The 19,508-nt window shown below is 41.8% G+C and overlaps 1 protein-coding gene across 2 annotated transcripts; it reads right to left on the bottom strand.

Annotated features, from left to right (window-relative positions):
• Positions 1 to 4,036: 4,036 nt before the first annotated feature.
• On the bottom strand, positions 4,037 to 13,921 carry LOC114567200 (pannexin-3). Of its 2 annotated transcripts, XM_028596172.1 has the most exons (6): positions 13,867 to 13,921; positions 13,343 to 13,535; positions 9,469 to 9,611; positions 8,049 to 8,263; positions 5,177 to 5,928; positions 4,037 to 4,698 (listed from the first exon to the last, which is right to left on the bottom strand). In XM_028596172.1, the coding sequence occupies exons 2-6, from the start codon at positions 13,524 to 13,526 to the stop codon at positions 4,640 to 4,642; spliced, it is 1,353 nt and encodes a 450-aa protein (XP_028451973.1). In that variant the 5' UTR covers positions 13,527 to 13,535; positions 13,867 to 13,921; the 3' UTR covers positions 4,037 to 4,639. The 2 variants fall into 2 exon arrangements, with proteins under 2 accessions (XP_028451973.1, XP_028451972.1); XM_028596171.1 differs by lacking the exon at positions 4,037 to 4,698 and having other exon boundaries at positions 5,051 to 5,928.
• Positions 13,922 to 19,508: the final 5,587 nt, after the last annotated feature.

Consider the following 19,508-nt stretch of genomic DNA (forward strand, 5'->3'; position numbering starts at 1 on the left):
GAGTATTGGTCCAACCACAACACGGAAGAAGCGATCTGGATTTCATGTAGCTATTACTTGGCATAAACACAGCATCCGTCATCACTATAAATAATCATTTCCCTCAGACATCAGTCCAATGCTAATGCTTGTGTGCTTAATCTCAAAGCAACCCAATCCTCCACACCCACAGCCCTCTTCTCTCTCCAGCTTCAAACACACAGGTTTAAGGTTCAGCTTCCTTGTCTAGATCAGAGATCTTCAACAGGGGGCCCGGGGAGCAGAGTTACTTCAGAGGAGCCACCCAATTATTATAAAAAGTATTTTCAAAGCTTAAAATGTCTTCACATTAATCCAACATATTATTAGCAAATATAAATAAAGAAATCATTGATGATAGGCTTACTGGCCTATAGGTAAGGTAGTCACACACATTTACATCCTAAGGATTCATTGTGCCTCATTTTAATAGCTTGATGTTCTATGCACTAAAAAGTTATGTATAAAGGCTATACTTTATTTTAGTCCCAGTTTAATATGCAACTTCATTGTCCCTGCTCCGTCTCTCATCAGCTAGGAGTCATTGGCTTAAAAGACGTTGAAGAGCCCTGTTCTAGGTACAATACAGCATTGCACTATGAAACACAGCTGTAGCCCCCTACATGCTACACACACCAAACATGTATGAATATATATTCCAATATTTTAAATTAGAATAAAATAAAATAGGCTATAAATTAGAACAAAGTATATAAAAGTAGCACATAATGAAGAAATTGACCATCCTCTTCCGCTATGCCTGCTGTGTTATGATGAATCCCACTTGCTTTATTATTACCCGCCCTGCGTAGCATTCAAGCACTACGATTGGCCAGTTATCGGAAACCGATTTGTTCAGGTCCTATCCCCTTACCAATGGGCTATCCAGACCTAACCAATGCCTAACCTTAACCAATCGGGCTGCTACAAAAGGCAGGTCTTACCAAGAAACCAAGTGGGATTCAAAATAACCCATCTCCCCTAAGAGATGGGTTATTATGACTTGCTTTTTATTTTGCAAGGGCACCCTAGACATTATAGAAATACAAACAAGCCAGAGTGTTTTGTCTCCTACCCCATAATATATATAAGCAGTGTAGGTCTGGTAATGCAAGATTAAAGTCCTGATAATGTAAATAAGAATACCCACATAACAGAATAGTACAAAGTAAATTTCACAGATGCAGTGCAATGTATAGGACAGTGTGCAATCTAGAAGATGTATGACCTGTAGAACTGAGGTACAGGTCCTGAGATCCTGAGATCTCAGGTCCCGAGATCCTTTAATTAAGTAAAAGTACTAATACCACACTGTAAAAATACTCTGTTACAAGTAAAAGCTCTGCATTTAAATGTCACTTAAGTAAAAGTATGAAAGTATCATCAGGAATATGTACTTAAAGTATGAAAAGTAAAAGTACTCCATGCAGAACTCTCCTCCCATTGTAGAAAGAGTAAAGGATCCAACCAGCTGTGTGTTTAATGGTCTCATCATCTCAGCTGGACTTGTAGCCGTTATATTGTCGGCTAGTTTACTTTAGAATCAAACATCAGATTTTACAAACTACATGGGTTTTGTGTGCAGGAATCTGAATGTGTAAAGTAACTAGTAACTAAAGCTGTAACAGATGAATGTAGTGGAGTAACTAAAGTAACTAGTAACTAAAGCTGTAACAGATGAATGTAGTGGAGTAAAAAGTCCAATATTTCTCTCTGAAATAATAAAAGAAAAGACTCAAGTAAAGTACTTGAGTCTTCAAATTTGTACTTAAGTACAGTACTTAAATTAATTAAAACATAACTACATTCCACCACTGAAGAGGGCAAAGTTACCACAACATCACGCGAGAGTCGCAGGCTCACATATCCATCTTGTCAGGCCTTCAAGTACTGCGTTTGTGTCCAAATGGCAGCGGACAGAACCAATCAGCGTCGTGAACAATGGCGGACGTGATAGTCAGATGCTTCATCCAATCACCTGCCAGGTATCTTTGTTTTTTTCCCAAACAGTTTCTAATGACTGCTTCTCAGATGGTTCTGTGTTAACAAGCCATCTGGCGCGTTGGGTTAGGGGAAAAGGTTAGGGCAGAGAGAGTTGTCAAACGGTATAACAGAACAGATTAACTTGGATCCTGCACTGCTGCGCTGTCAGCTGTATGCGTTATGCATTGTCTGGATCTAGTCATCACCATTATCCAGGCAGGATAGGAGGACAGCGTAGAGCAATCTGAGGAAGCCTTTGACGTCTAATTTCACTCAAAATCGAATCCTGCTTTAAAGCTCGAGCATTATGCCCGACATTTTGGGAAACACTGGAAGTTGGTGTCCAGCCTGCTGCTGACATAGCTGAACTCAGTGGAGATTGCCAGCAATTTCTTGATTCCAAAAAGACAGTGCTCTAATCACAGCAACAGCAGCCTCCTCACACTAACTGACCGTGGGGAATTGGCTACAGAACAGAAGCTTTTCCAGACTCTGGCAGAGGAGTCTGGACCCGGGGAACGCCTGATAAGGCTGATTTGAATGAGGCTGCATTCCATTTTGTTTTGATTACAGGAATTATAAATATCAACACTGACCCCACTTGTGATGCAGCCCTAAATTAAATATTGCAGCTATAAAAGCGGTCTAGTTTTAGCATGACTCAATGATGCCCTCAAGTGGCCTGAGCCAGCCAGCTGCAGCTACTACAACGACAACACCATCACAAACTGCAGCTATACAGTATGTCTGGCTTCGTGTTAAGCTCTGAATTAAGTTTTCTCCTCTTCCGAATACACAGTCGAGAGCATTCATTATCACCATCTGTCTGCCTTTTTTTCTAGCTCTGTGCCAGATGGATGATGATCTGACATGCATGACTGTTGATGACTAGATTAGTCACCAGATTTTCTTTATAAAGTTTTAGACTGGAGCGGCATGGAGGCCCCACAATTATTTTGACATAGAGGATATCCAAGAGCTGAAAATGCCTTGAATATAAAGTGTTCAGTGGCCTGTGACTTCCTGTTTCAATAATAAAACGACAGAACATAACTTGCACTGAAATTCCGCAAAAACACCTTTGTAATTGGACTTCTAAATTGGACTTGCACTTGTTCATTATAAGATCTCAGATCTACATTGCGTTCCTGCTGTACACCAATGGCCCCCATTACCCACCAGGCAACTCGCCTGCCTTTGTGTGCAGGACTACATCAAAATAATTGCATGCTCTACTCTGTGGATAATTCACTGTTGCTGCACAGCAGTCATTCTGGGCTCATTTGGTAAAATAGTCACACATAGTTACACTAGCGGAACTGTTTGCTACATAAATTCTTTTTCATGTAGGAGAGGCATGGGTGTCTAATTAGAGTCCAGCGAGGCCTCCCTTCAGATAGCGTTTGCATCACACAGCTAATGGCGGATGCCACACGTTTGCTAGCTATTAGTTGCTTGCTGTGTTATCTGTTTAATACATGCATTACAAGCACGTTGACCAAAAACAGCTCTCAGTCAACTAATTGCTGTGTTCAAACGTATATTTTTAGGGTTAGGGTTCAAAACACACAACCCATGCCTCATTCATCAACGCTTTTGAATTAAAAACTTTATTTCATGCTTGTAAATACTGTGATGCCAGTGACAGCTCATTCAACGATGACAATAATATACAGTATTTTCTTTATTCAATGTCTACCTTTTGTAGAAAGGTATCCGACATCTGAGCAGAGAACCAGCATAGTGCTCGACTCCCTCCAGCTCCGAAATTGCGTGCACTAAAAATAAAAGCACTAAGAAAGCGAGTGGCTCTCTGCTGTCCTTAAATGGGATACTTCAGTTTGACTTTCTGATGCATTTACTGTATGGACACTGGAAGATTGTTTGTCAAAAATGATACAACTGCAGAAATGTAAGCAAATATAATCATGGATTATCGGGGATATGGATGAGGGAAACACCAGTGACTACACAAACTGCATTTATTTAGAATTACACAGAATACACTTCACTAATTCACAGACAAATAAAAATTGTTTAGTTTGCTCATAACGTAAATAGTAGTAGAAGGAAGCCAAAAAAAAAGTAGTACAGTAATATCAAATACCTCACCTCTCATTAAGTTCATGAACATAATATAGTGGTCAATGGAATCTATAGCTGCCACTGAAAATGTCTTTCTGTCTCTCAATTGATGTACATACTTTCAGAACTCTCACAAATGCGCAGTCTAACCCAGTCACAATGACAAATGTGTTTTTTTGTGTGTAGTTATAATTTGCTCTTATGCTGTGTGTTCTCTCACCATAATTACAACAGCCACTTTCTTTTGCGTGCTCTCCTTCAAACTCTAGCCTCCGCTGGCCTCCTAAACAACACATGGGACCAAAGTAGGACACAGAAAGAAAGTATGTGGCAGCTACAGACGCACACATGCTGAAAACTGACAAATCCAAATACATTGACATTTCTAGCCAGAACAATTTGCCCTGTAATTCCAAAAGAGTTTTTTTATTTTTTGTCTTCAGACCACAGAAACCCTTGATCAATGTCCACAGTCTTTGTGGATACAGTACTCCTGAAAATCTACTGTACCAACCCCCCCATTGTTATCACATTGATTCAGTCCATAGGAGGCCTAGTAATGACTAAATGGTGCAGTCTCCTTCAACTCATGGTAGCCCTGGTGGTTTGGCTCTGTGAAGAGACAGAGAGGGCAGTTAGGGCTAGGAAGTACCACAAAACTATCTCTCCTACATTAGCCAGTGCTCTTAAAAGACTCTTTTAGAAATATAGGCAGTTCAATCTGGCTTCAGAAAGAAAGAGCAAAAGCAATAGAGTTCCAGACAATAAAGAGTAAAATGACTAAACAATGGTATTTGAATTAACTCGAATTTGCCTGCAGTTGCAAATGTTTCTCAAACTACCTCCTCAGGTCCATGTGGATATAATAATAATAAACATAGCTTTATTTAAATGACCTTATTCTGTATTCAGAGTCTGTTCAGTGAGAACGGCTTATGCTATCTTATATTTAAAGCACCTGTTATGTATTTTCAAAGACTGCATGTGTAGTCTGCAAGTCACTTAATGATTTTCTGTACATCCCAAATGATGTAGACAAAAATAGCCACTAGCAGAATGCGTTTGAGTGTGTAGATAAGTGTTACGGTACCGAGACTCATATTCTCCTCCACCAGAGGCCTCGTCTCGCTGCAGTTTACCACTCTCCCCTGCGCCGCTCCCAGAATGGTCATGATGTCTACCAGGTTGAACTTCCCTTCCTCCTTGGCCTCCTCCACCGCCTCTGCCAGCTCCATCGCAGCCTCTTCGCGCTCCTCCATCTCCTCTTGGCTCAGCATGGCGTTCAGTCCCTGGCCTGCGCCGGCGTTGCCCACCTGCGGCGGCGCCAGCGAACACAGGGCCCTCACCTTCCCGTAGGACATCAGGTGAGCCACGTTAGCGCGCAGGAAGAGCAGCAGGACGTTGAGGTCGTTCAGCGGGCAGCCGAGTCGCCGGCGGTTGATGAGGTCGAGGGCCGGCAGGAGCTCGTAGACGGAGATGAAGGTGGTGTCCCACACAAAGAGCCGGATCAGGCTGAAGAGGACGATGGGAGCCAGCAGGGCGTATATGGCACCGTTGGCCACGCTTATCACCTGAAAAACCAACTGGCCGATCATTTTGCACTGAACCAGTTCGGGGACCCAGTTCTGGTCCCGCAGCATGCCTGTTCGGACGAAGCAGCTGAACTCGTCCTGCAGGAAGGCGGACAGGTGGAAGTAGGCCAGGTAGAGGCAGGCAGCTGTCATGAAGGTCAGGAGCAGGAAGCCCCGCAAGAAAAGCATGCTAACGAGGAAGTAGGAGTTCTGTTTGCACTGCAGGTATCTCTCCAGGAGAGGGTACTCAAAGTATCGCTTCTTCTTGGCCCTGCAATTGGACAAAGGAGAAGAAACTCAGCGCCATGTTCTCCATCGTGTTCATGCAGCTACGCACATTCCCAGCCGGGAGCGTCCCAACCCAACTACAATCTCCTACGTTTGGCTGCCCGCCTCAACACCCACAGCAGTCCTCCACTGAGACTGTTCAAAGCCTTGCACAAGGGTGTATCGATGGCTGAGAGGAAAATATCACTATCCACTTTCTCAAACTACATTTTCGAGAAATATCAAGACATTTAAACCAGGGGTGGCCAACCTGTGGCTCTTGTACCGTATGCAGCTCTTTGCCTGCTCCTTTGAGGCTCTTACTGTGTGGCTGGGGGCTGTGTTATTGGTGGATTTTTTTTTTTTTTTTTACTTTTTGAAACATTTCAGATAAGTTTAAAAAAAAAAAAAAAAAAAGCATTTGAATGATGCATTTGCCAATTATTTTAAAATAAAAAATAATGCAGCAGAGTTTTTTTTTTATGGACAGATTCTGCAACCTGAGGAAAACAAGTGGCCACAGATCACCTTCCTCATTAACCCTTTTACTGCTGATTGTCTGAAAGCCCCTCTAGTGACAAATGAGTGAAAAAGTGGCCACAACCGAGTACAACCAGACCTAAAAAGGATTGTGGATAACAAAGACTGTCAGGTTTCCCACTGAGTCAATCTAAGTAAGAAAAAAAAACCTATGAAAACTGCTATGTATTATGACTTTCATTAGATCTGGAAGTCACTGTTCTAATGTGGATGTGCATGTGTTGTGTGGCTTTTTGCTATGGTGCGTGTTTTTTTGTGGCTCTTTATGCTGAACTGGTTGGCCACCCCTGATTTAAACTGACAGCACGATCTCTTCTTTAACCTTTGAGCAATGTTTCTCACTGGCATATCATCTTCGTCATGTTTAATGTAACAAGGCATATTGTAGTTTGGGGCCATATCAACACTCTTAAAGGACAAATCCGGCGCAAAATGAACATAGGGGTTAATAACATGACAGTAGCGTTCATGTTTACATGCGGACGCCATCGTGGAAAACAGTCATGCCCAGTCAAACGACGAACGCCGTGCAACCAGTAACCAGTAACATAGCTCAAACACGGCATTTGTCTTTTGACTAATCGTGACTGTTTTCCCAAGATGATTCCTGCATGTAAACATGAACGCTACTGTCTTTATAATCAATTTTTTTAATAAACTGTCTGTACACTTCCAAAGTTCTCAATGCTTCGGTTTACATGTAGGGACCCTCCTTATGCTACCGTGGAAGTGTGGTGATATTTTGAGCCTTGTTAGTGGTGTAGAAATAACGATTTACCCTCTGCCGCGAATACTAGCGCTACAAGCTAATCACCGGTTAGCGGTAGCTTGTTTCAAGCTACAGACACATTCGATTAGCATGAAAACATCTCCCAGAGAACGGTCTTAATAACCCCTAGGTTCATTTTGTGCCGGAATTGTCCTTTAAGAGCGTGTTCCTGAAAACATGGATGTGGAAGCATTTTGTTTGATAGAGACATAAAGAGCAATAAATATTCTTACGACAAGTATAAGTATTAATGCCACACTGTAAAAATACTCTGTTACAAGTAAAATTCCTACACTGAAAATGTTACTTAACTAAATGTATCATCAGGAAAATGTACTTAAAGTATTAAAAGTAAAAGTACTCCAAGCAGAAAACCCCTCCCATTGTAGAAAGAGTAAAGGATCCAACCAGTTGTGTGTTTAATGGTCTAATCATTTCAGCTGGACTTGTAGGCCTATATACTGTATTATTCGGTTGTTTAATTTATAAAAGAAATAGCGTAATTTATAAACTACTTACATGTGTTTTGTGTGCAGAAATCTCAATTTGTAAAGTAACTAAAGCTGTACCAGATGAATGTAGCGGAGTAACTAAAGTAACTAGTAACTAAAGCTGTACCAGATGAATGTAGTGTAGTAAAAAGTCCAATATTTCTCTCTGAAACGTAGCGGAGTAGAAGTAGAAAGTGACATGAAAAGAAAAGACTCAAGTAAAGTACAAGTACCTCAGCATTTGTATGTAAGTACAGTACTGGAGTAAATGTACTTAGTTACATTCCACCGCTGACTACAAGCTAACAATTGCTGGTTTCTTACCTTTGCAGTTCAGCCTGAAATGTGAGGGGGTTCTTAGTGGTCTGGCGCATCTCCAGAATGTTCTGGGCCAGTCGGACCGAGCGGTTGTACGACATGTCTAGTTCGTCAATAATGAAGAGCAGGTCTGAGCCCAGTGAGGGCATGACGAGCTGGCGCCAGATCAGAGCCGGCAGGTACATCAACACCGCCATGGCCAGAAGAGAGTAAGGAAACATCTGCATGGAGAACAAGAGCAAAGGGGGGGTGGAGGGGGGGCAGAGAGGAGAGGCACATGGAATGGTAGAAAAGATGATTCACATGAATGAGTTGAACGACAGATGAAACATGGACACCTGTAGGCAGCGGTGGAAGTATTTAGATCCTTTAATTAAGTAAAAGTACTGATACCACACTGTGTAAAAGTATGTAAGTATCATCAGGAAAATATACTTAAATTATTCAAAGTAAAGGTACTCCATATCATGTAACAGATGAATGTAGCGGAGTAACTAAAGTAACTAGTAACTAAAGCTGTAACAGATGAATGTAGCGGAGTAACTAAAGTAACTAGTAACTAAAGCTGTAACAGATGAATGTAGCGGAGTAACTAAAGTAACTAGTAACTAAAGCTGTAACAGATGAATATAGTGGAGTAAAAAGTACAATATTTCTCTCTGAAATGTAGAAGTAGGAAGTGGCATGATTAGAAAATACTCAAGTATATATACATACTGTATATATATATATATATATATATATATATATATATATATATATATATATATATATATATATGTGTATGCATGTGTATGTACGCGTAAGTACAGTGCTCAGCATAGGTTTATGAGCCCATGCTAACGTTGACTAAAAAGAGGAATAAAAAAATCATTCTTTGGAAACTGATCTTAATCCCTTTAAAGTACAACAGTGGAATACAGGGGGTAGGACCAGGACCGTTTTTTTTTAACTTCTTCCTACTCCTTTTAGAACATGGAAATACTTATTTGAATCATTTACAATCATTTTAGAGTATTTTGTTTTTGATGGTTTTTCTTGATTGTGCTGAAACCTACATGTTCTTATTCATCTTTTATCTTTTTTTTATTTTTAACATGTTCAAAATAAACTAAACTAAAAAAAGTTAAACAAACAATAGCTTCACAGCCCAGTATTACAAATGAACAACCACAAGTTCTGATTCAGAACTACTTTCCCAGTTTGTGACTTGGCCTTAAATGTCCTTTGTCTGAATACTTTGCAAATGGTTTATAGCAATAAAATATGTACCCTGCTTCTTATTAAAGAGGTACACTGATATGTTCACCTGTTTTGCAAGTTACACTAAGAAGAAAAAAAGGCTTCAGTGGTTTAACTTCGTCATGGGTAATGAATGGGTGGGAATAACAAGTCAAGCGAGCTTGATCAGAATCTCTCAACTTACTTTATGAACCCATAGCGAGCGCTCCTCAAAGTTCCCAGCACTGTCAAACTCATGATGCATGAGAGAGTCCCAGCAGTATGTGTCTACATAGCTGGCCTGCTTGATGGTGAAATTGCTGGGAGGGAAACAGCTGATCTGAGGCCCTGCAGAATAAACAAATGTTGATTTGCAACGTTATCGCTAATATGGGGAATTACTTTCTGCTTTATCAATTTGCCTGCGAGTGATCTCTAATCACTTGATATCTCATACACACTCACACACACACACACACACACACACACATACACAGTGGAGGTCCACTACCAGACACATACATTTGAGCCTCTGCATGCCCTTTTCTTTTCAGTGGTACAGAGTTTTTTTACTGGCGGAATCATATGTTTCCAAATGGCAACCTGGCATTTAAAACCCTGGGTGACTTCCGATTTTCCATTCCAAATTTGGCCCCTGTCACCTTATATTTAGTTCAGCTTGATATAACCACATGTAGTCCAACCACTTGAATCCATGCTCTGCACCCGTCTGTCATTTCCCATGGGTGCTCCACCCTTAAACAGAGAGAGCTTGGGAGGGAACACACCAAGGGTGTGCCCCACCTAATTCAGAGCCTTCGAAGAGAAACATGGCGCTTCTATTTTTTACAACACCACCATCTGCCCTGAGGTAGAAACCACCGTCTGCCCTGAATGCTGTAAGTAGAAACACACTGTCACTAATTTACTGTGAGGATGTGATTTCTCCTGCCAGTCCACTTCATTATAGGCAACGATTACATGATCCAATTATACTGCAGGCGTGTATATACTGTATGTGTGTAATTAATCAGCCATATTTTTAAACATATTGACAGCGACACCTAAAATATAATTTTGGCAGCTAAGGTTATGATAAAGGATATTCATTTTAAAAGTAACCTCCGATATGTACAGAAAGAAGAGTGCACAGCTTGTATTTTTAGACAGACACTGAACCTATTTTGGTTAGTGCCCCATATGGTTAGCCATATTAATTGTAACATTTATATTCTTTCAACTACTGCTGGTGAAAGCAATAAGGTACAGCAACACAAGGCGTACTATGTTTTTTTTTTGGCCAATTTGTGGGTCATTCAAAACATTTTCAAAACAGCGCACTACATTTATATGACATTTTAGGCCAATTTCAAACCCTGTTCTGATTTTTAATGGGATGCCAGCATGGTGAGGCCAGATGGTGGAAGTAGTGAGCAGAACAGCAGTTGGTTCATCACCATCCATTATTGGCAGGCCCAAAATGAAATCGTGTCACAGTATATCATTTCTTAAAAAGGTTTATAAAGCTGTCTGTCACATTCTCTGTCCTCAAAGTCTCACAAGCACATGCTCATATTATGCTCATTTTCAGGTTCATAATTGTATTTAAAGGTTGTACCAGAATAGGTTTACATGGTTTAATTTTCAAAAAACACCATATATTTGTTGTACTGCACATTGCTGCAGCTCCTCTTTATTATTATTATTATTAGTATGAGGGCATGTCTTGACAGTACCTAGGTAAGGACAACTAGCCAGTCAGAAGCAGAGTATGAGGGCGTGCCCTGACAGTACCTAGGTAAGGACTACTAGCCAGTCAGAAGCAGAGTATGAGGGCGTGACCTGACAGTACCTAGGTAAGGACTACTAGCCAGTCAGAAGCAGAGTATGAGGGCGTGCCCTGACAGTACCTAGGTAAGGACTACTAGCCAGTCAGAAGCAGAGTATGAGGGCGTGCCCTGACAGTACCTAGGTAAGGACTACAAGCCAGTCAGAAGCAGAGTATGAGGGCGTGCCCTGACAGTACCTAGGTAAGGACTACTAGCCAGTCAGAAGCAGAGTATGAGGGCGTGCCCTGACAGTACCTAGGTAAGGACTACTAGCCAGTCAGAAGCAGAGTATGAGGGGGCGTGCCCTGACAGTACCTAGGTAAGGACTACTAGCCAGTCAGAAGCAGAGTATGAGGGCGTGCCCTGACAGTACCTAGGTAAGGACTACTAGCCAGTCAGAAGCAGAGTATGAGGGCGTGCCCTGACAGTACCTAGGTAAGGACTACTAGCCAGTCAGAAGCAGAGTATGAGGGCGTGCCATGCTAGCAGCTAGGCGAGCATTATAACGTGTGTTCCAAAGTGACCACGTTGGTCTCTGAAGTAAAGGCTGGACTACAATAGAGCTGTTTGGAGCAGTTGGTGAACAGTGTTTTCTGTTGGAGATGGTAAGTCCCTTTGGGGGGGACTTTGGGCTTTTTCACTTTGTAAACCTATTACATGTTAACACTAAACAGATCAGTGAAAACGGATTTTTAATGTGAAATATATTCGTAGGTTACCAAATGAGCCAAGAGAACATAATGTTACTAAATGGCCGTATGCTTTTAGGGCTCCCCAAGAGTTTAATGGGAACACTACTGTATACGGATGGAAGCTGCATTAGTACTTGCTTATAGGTTTAAGTTACAGTGATTGCTGGGGTTATAATACTAACTGACGCCACTGTATGTTCTCATGTAGCTTACTGTGGGAATCTATTTTCCACTTTGCTTGTGAGTGCATGTGTGGGCGAATGCTTTGACAAGTCAACCTACATAGAAAACGGCAGATGCCTGCTCATGAAATCTTGTAAGCTTTTCTTCCCCTCAACTCCCCACCCCTGTGAGCCATTTGGCGCAGCGAGGGAACCCACACTTCTGCCGCTGCTCCTATCTCCCACTCCCACTCCCCAATTATCACTGGCAGATCATCCCCACATTTATGCTTTGTTCAAGCATCCCTGGCTGAGAGTCCAGGTGCCAGTAAACCAGACTCCAGACAGCAGCACAATCAAGCTCTGTTGTGAAACTGACAACCCAGCAGATAGGCAGCCAAGATCCATCAGTGGAACGACGCACCCCTGCACCACATCATGTTAATCAACATATCCTCTCATTTGACTCAAATAGAGGGGAGCTGCCACACAAGAACTTTGCCTTGTAATTACAGCGTGCCATCGTTAGTGAACGTTGCTCTCAATCATCCCCATGGCAATTAGCATCAGGAGCATCGGGCTGATTGCAGACCAGCTCTGGAGACATGACGTTTGGTTCAAAGTCAAGGGGAGTCAGCCTCCACAGCAATAGACTTGTGCTACAGACTTGCCACGTATACTCTGGATTGTCAGCTACGTTTTTTTGTTCTTTGAATGACCATGGGCAGGCAGACAGCTTGTGGGCATGTTTGATGTGAAAAACCACCCATTCTCTTTTCTCTAGTTTCTCTGGTCTAAAAACTCTCCAGGCAGTAAAACAGTCACTAAACCGATGATGTGATTTTGTGTTTTCAGAAATTCTGTTTTGTCACATCATTACATCTGTTTTTGCTGAGGAGGTCTTAATGGAGTCAGCAGTTAATGTCTTCCTCTAATGATCGGTGTTATCTCCCTCTTGCTTTACGGCACGCTCATTTTGTTAAGGAAAGTGCCGTGTAATTACAGCTCTCATTGTTATTGCTCTTCATATTTAGTTTCCTCAAGGGAATTGTAAGGGATGAGGAGATGTATCTTAGCCCGCTGGGAAAGAGCACAGATGTTCTCACTTGTCATAGCTCAGCTGTGAAATAATAACACCTTTGGGGTCACTTCTTCAGCACATGAAAAATTTGATTAATGTCTAAACCCCTGTGTTAACATTGAAATAAATACCAAGGGCCACAATTATTTCTGTATTTGTATGCTATTCTTCCTCATCACAAGTTCAAATAAAGGCATATTAGAAAGGAAATAATAAGCAACACAAGGACAAAAAGTACTGGGTTACTTTACGCAGGACACAAAAAAACATAGTTTTTTTTTTTTTTTTAAAAGGATAGAAACAGAAAATGGCTCACCCAGGGAGATCTCACGGGCGAAGGCCATGCACACCAGCAGCAGCGGAAGGCCGACTGACACAAACTTGATGACCTTGTCCAGAGGAAGCTCCAGCTCCAGGTGGCTGATTCGGTTTATCCCGGGGCTGCCCTGCAGCAGGGCATCAGATAGCATGGCCTTGGCCGCAGCCTGGGCGATGGACATTTTGAACTCCTATCCAGTGATAAGAAAAAAAGGTTGATTTGTTGACACGGTCAAGTAGCAAAGCTAAGGCACTGGGTGCTCTCAGTGCTGGGAGTACAAATCAGACCCATGAGCCCTGTCACATGCCGCTGCTTGCTTTTCTCTACCTTATCTTCTCTGCGTTCTTCACTATATGTGATATCATAAAGCAGAAATACCTACACATCTACAATAATAAAAGAAAACTTCTAGAGTTAGTGGATTGCTTTTCCAATGTGCAGGGAAATTCAATCAGAAAAGCAATTAACATTTTTTCTAGCGAGATATCCTCAAGATATGATGGAAGCTGTAGCCATCTTACCTTAAGTCTTCCAGGTTTCTTTGGTGATACAATTAGAAAATATGTTCGCAGAGCCACAGAGTTCCTCTAAAGGCTTGCACGGTATTGGAAAGCTTCTTAAGTATTCCGGGAGGGCCTCCGTAAATGAGAGGTTGGATCTGGGCTGGACCAGGCCGAGCTGGGTCTGGCTGTAATTACAAAGAGCACATCTGGGAGCATGTAGGCGCCCAGATGCCACTGTATGCAGCAGACCTCCACTACTCAACATTGGGCAATGCTGTGTGTGTGTGTGTGTGTGTGTGTGTGTGTGTGTGTGTGTGTGTGTTCTTGTTTAACTATATTCGTGGGGTCCAAAAACCGGGAATAGAGTATACTTGTGGAGTCCCGACAGCTTTGTGGGGCCAAAATGCTGGAGCCCACAACTTTAAAGGGCTGTTTGAGGGTTAAGACTTGGTTTTAGGATTAGGGTTAGAATTAGGTTATGGTTAGGGTGAGGGTAAGGGTTAAGGTTAGGCATTTAGTTGTGATGGTTAAGGTTAGGGTAAGGGGCTAGGGAATGCATTATGTCAATGACTGGTCCCCACAAAGATAGTGAAACACACTGTGTGTGTGTGTGTGTGTGTGTGTGTGTGTGTGTGTCCACGCTGTGAAGCACAGTGGCCCACTTCAAACAAGCGAACCATCGACAGTGGCTTTTTCACCCTCTTTCATTCTGAGACTATTTTTACTGCACTGTACTGAGCCTCAGAGTCACTGCTGGCTGAGATACTGTGCCATACAACACGGATGTTCATGTTTCTGCCCATTGCAGTATATATGTTTGAGAGAAGAACCAACAGTGTGTAAAAGTTGTATTTGATTAAATGGATCTGACAGGACGTCTGGATGGGAAGAACTCCACTGTGGTGTTTTTTTTGACTCTATGTTAAATAGCGTCTCCACAAACAGAATTTTTTTTTTTTTCACCAGAAAAGAACAGCATTGGTCATTGGTTCAAATCTGTTCTGAAAACAGTAATCTCAATCAAATGTAAGGGACGGGGGACAAAATCCACAGCCTTAACTCTGTGTAAAAATGTATTTTAAATTCAGCCGGAGCTAATATTAGGCTTCAGCAGCGTGAGCTTGACAAATCAAGTGGGTATGTTTGGAAGTCTTTTTTTTTAAACCAAATTCTCTCTTTGTGATGTTGTTTTTCTCACGGAGCTGCTGTGGAGGAAAGGTAATGCAAAGCGGGTATTGGTACTCAAAACTCTTTCAAATGTTATGTACTTCCACTGAACCAACAATTAAAATAAAACACATGTACCCCGCGCAGTACTCAAAAGCAGCCCTGAGAAACCCTGTGTAAAGGAACATTCCCTGTTCGTATATATACGCTAACATTGACGTTTGTTGTAATGCAGCGACCTCTAGTGTCCGTAGTAATTATAACTGGAGCAAAGAAGGAAATCAGGTGACGCACAGATGACCCAATCTAAATTTTCCCCTCCCTCCGACTGGTAACGCCCCTAAGCGCTGTGTGTGGAAAACCAGTTGCAATGATTTATCTATCCACCAGGGCGAGCAGTGATATGGGCTTGATGGTGTTTTAGGCCCCAACGTCGACTTCAAGGCAGCGCTGCAACCGTTGACTTCAAGGCACCTAACCCTAATCTTAACCCTAACCCTAAACCTTATAGGTTAAACCAGCACTTATTATTAACTCTCAAGGGTATGTGTATGGATATTTTAACCTCAAGAGCAAGTAACGCAGACAGTATTTAATTTTTTTTAATTTAAATAACATGGTTTTAAGATTATAATAGAGTTTATTTTATATTGGGACAGCAGGCTTTTTATATTTTTATAATTTTATTTATTACACGACTGTGTGTATATATGTATTTAGGCATGTGGATGTTTTTTTTTTTTTTATTTTTATATTTTTTTTTTTTTTATTTTTTTTTTTTTTTTTTTTATTTTTTTTATTTTTTTTTTTTTTTATTTTTTTTTTTTTATTTTTTTACCTTGATATTTCTCTGGGAGAGACACCTGGGAGAGTTGTTGCGGAGTTGACCTTTTATTTAAAGTTTTAAATTTCCGCTGTCCTTCCTTTCCAGTGGTTCTTTTAACCTCCTTTTAATATATGGCCGTTTTTTTTTTAAACAGCCCCGTCTTTTTTATTTTTAACCGAACCTGGTTTCTTAAGGAGTTCTTTAAACTGTTTTATTTACACCAGTAGTCCCCTTGGGCCCGTGCCCCCTTGTGCCTGTGCGCAGCACCCAGAATGGGTGCTGCGTTTTAACCCAAACCTAATCCTAACCATTGCCTAATCCTAGTGCCTTAGAAACAGAGCTGCCTCTACACTACCAACCCAACTGCCCACTTCTCAATAGCAGCCCATTCAACTCCCTCAGACTTCCACCTACCTTTTTTCCCCTCGGATCAATAGGCCAGTGCCATAGTTAATTATAACCCTTAACCACTAACTCTAACCTTACCCCAACCCTAACCCTAGAGCGATGTAGGGGGCTTACAACACCAAACACCGTGATATGGACAGTGAAGCCATTTACTGGCCTGAGAAATTAGCTGATCTTATAATATTTGATGTGTAGCCTACTGCATGAGGGAGTGTTTATTATGTGGACCAGGATGTGAAAATATTATGCTGAAGCATTTTTGTAAACGCCTGATAGACTACTGATTGTTTTTTTTAATGCTTTTAAGGAACTAGCGATAAAGCTGAAGGAGAGACGTCTGTACTACCAATCTGTTCTCTCCATGAAAGCTGTGTGATTTAAAAGAACTGCATACAAATAAAAGCAATACTAAGGGAAATTAATGATATACTGTAAGTAGCGTAACTGTGCACCGTGCACCGTAACATCGTAGTGGATGGGTACCAAACACACAGGACTTTCACCTCGGGGGACAGGTGTTTGGGTTTAAGTCGTTTTGGTGCCTGAACTTAACCGTCACGGTGCCCAAACGTGCCAATCACATCGCTTTTAGTAAGATATCATATGAACCCTTTGATGAGGAAGCAAACAGTGTTTTTTTGTTGATAACAGATACAAGCACAAGTTGTCGGCGTCGTTAGGCCAAGGCAAACTTTTTTTTTTCAAACATAAGAATACAAAATAAAAAATAGACTGAGATCCATGTCATTGCGATCCTGCATTAAAGCCAGGTAAGGGGACATGTAAGGGGAGAGAGAGGGGGAATGACATGCTGCAAAGGGCCGCAGGTCAGAATCCAACCCACGGTTGCTGCGGTAAGGACCTTGTTCATGGGGCGCACGCTCAACCAGGTGAGCTACCCGGGCATAGACTGCAGGCTTCATTCAGCCCGCCTCAGCTCCATCCATGCTCCGCCTCTTTGCTCATATTTTGATCAGGCGATGCCAGGCACTGCCAAGTTCTTTTTTGCTTCATTTTTGTCTCTTCAGAAACCTATGTGTGTCGCCACGGAGACTACGTCCACATTTTATAGTCTTTTAATGAAATTTGGCTAAAGGGTGTAGCATGGGACAGTTCTTTAGCAACCATCCCACGCCGCCTCAATGAAAGCTCCCACCTTGGCTGCACTATGGGATGGATTCATATATTTCACATTGTATCCCACTTGCTCTCCAACTAGTGTTCATACTGTTCAGACAGTACAAACAGTCCTCCGTGGAATAATTATGATGATGCCTATACTCTCAAGTTTTTGTTTTTATTAGATCACTTTCATAAATATGGTGATTTCCTCCCACATATGAGTGGGTTTGAGCATTGCTTCCTAATGTCAAGTACTAATCACCTCATCACCCCGTGAGATGTTATTTTGAAGCCCAACATTGGCCACTGCAATTCAAATTCCTCCTACCGGAAAATGGGGCTGACGCAGGAGAAAAGTAGCAGATGCAGACAATAACAGATATTGTGTTGCTGCAATTAAAGAATGACCTCTTTTAAGCTGACAGACCACAAAGCAAGGATGCAATTATACCAGCTGTGTAAAAACAATACAATGTGGCTCGTGCAGCAAACACCCACAGGAGTGATTAGCATTTACTCCGAGGGAGCAGTATCCACATTTCCAAAGTTGAAACACCGTGGTGGAGAGCTCTGTTGGGTTCTTTAATGGTAGGTGGTGAGAGAGCGTTTGGGCGGGCGTCTTCCAAGCAACTTAAATAACAAGGCTAGAGGCAAGGCAGTAACCAGTGGGTGGGAGACTACACATGGGACAGGAAAACGAGGGAAGTTAAACCAATATTTAGACTAAACTAACTCACTGTCATCTGGAAATAGGCTACAATGTAGCAGGGACTGAGAGGGTTGGGAAGCATCACACACATAAGTCTTGCTCTATTGTGATCCTGGCTAAGATATGTGGAGCAGGGAACAATGCTCATGTCAGGGTATTTCCTGCAAAGAGAAATTTATGGTGCCCCCCCAAAGAGGTTTTAGCCAGCCCCAAAGGAAAATCACCAGCACCAAAATGTTAAGATTTGGGAATACAATAGCAATACAAATCCTTTCTAAATGTGTTTAACAGTAATTTATCCAACAACAGTTGAACAAACTGTACCCGAACTCTCTCCTCTCTACGCTTGCTTACTGCCGTGCATTAAAAAAAAAAAAAAAAAAGTCCATTAAAGGTCCCATGGCATGAAAGTTTCACTTTATGAGGTTTTTTAACATTAATATGAGTTCCCCCAGCCTGCCTATGGTCCCCCCAGTGGCTAGAAATGGTGATAGGTGTAAACCGAGCCCTGGGTATCCTGCTCTGCCTTTGAGAAAATGAAAGCTCAGATGGACCAATCAGGAATCTTCTCCTTATGAGGTCATAAGGGGCAAGGTTACCTCCCATTTCTCTGCTTTGCCCTCCCAGAGAATTTGGCCCACCCATGAGAGAGAGAGACATCATGGCTTTCAAACGAGCAAAGTGGCAGTTGGTCAAGGCCACACCCCCACCCTCCACCTTGCCCCCAATAGCTACAGACACAGAAATGGGACATCCTAAGGAAAGCTCATTGTGGATTGACAGTATTAGGGGACCACTAAGGTCTATATAAAAGAGACTTCAGATACAGTATTAGGGGACCACTAAGGTCTATATAAAAGAGACTTCAGATACAGGGGACCACTAAGGTCTATATAAAAGAGACTTCAGATACAGTATTAGGGGACCACTAAGGTCTATATAAAAGAGACTTCAGATACAGTATTAGGGGACCACTAAGGTCTATATAAAAGAGACTTCAGATACAGTATTAGGGGACCACTAAGGTCTATATAAAAGAGACTTCAGATACAGTATTAGGGGACCACTAAGGTCTATATAAAAGAGACTTCAGATACAGTATTAGGGGACCACTAAGGTCTATATAAAAGAGACTTCAGATACAGTATTAGGGGACCTCTAAGATCTATATAAAAGCATCCAAAGAGCACCATGTCATGGGACATTTAAAGGTCCAATGTGTAGGAATTTCTCCCATCTAGCGTTGAGATCATATAATGCAAACATCTATACGCAGTTCAAAGTAGGTATTACAGCTACGGTAGCCTTCACGCTTCAAAAAGCCGGTCTCTTGCTCTTTTGAATCTCCTTTTTCTTTTTCTGGGCGAAGAAGAAGGAGACCTGTTCCTGAAATTTGGATTTTGAATACGTGTGGTCCTCCATGTTTCC

Source organism: Perca flavescens, chromosome 13 (genome assembly GCF_004354835.1).
Source record: "Perca flavescens isolate YP-PL-M2 chromosome 13, PFLA_1.0, whole genome shotgun sequence".
In the NCBI taxonomy this organism is placed as follows: domain Eukaryota; kingdom Metazoa; phylum Chordata; class Actinopteri; order Perciformes; family Percidae; genus Perca; species Perca flavescens.

Excerpts from the sequence above, each read along its gene's own strand:
- LOC114567200 (XM_028596171.1), bottom strand. The coding sequence starts at position 13,526 with ATGTCCATCGCCCAGGCTGCGGCCAAGGCCATGCTATCTGATGCCCTG. Across the intron at positions 8,264-9,468 it reads GCTCGCTATGGGTTCATAAA|ATGTTTCCTTACTCTCTTCT; the intron begins GTAAGTTGAGAG and ends TTCTCCATGCAG. Across the intron at positions 5,929-8,048 it reads TTTCAGGCTGAACTGCAAAG|GGCCAAGAAGAAGCGATACT; the intron begins GTAAGAAACCAG and ends GTCCAATTGCAG.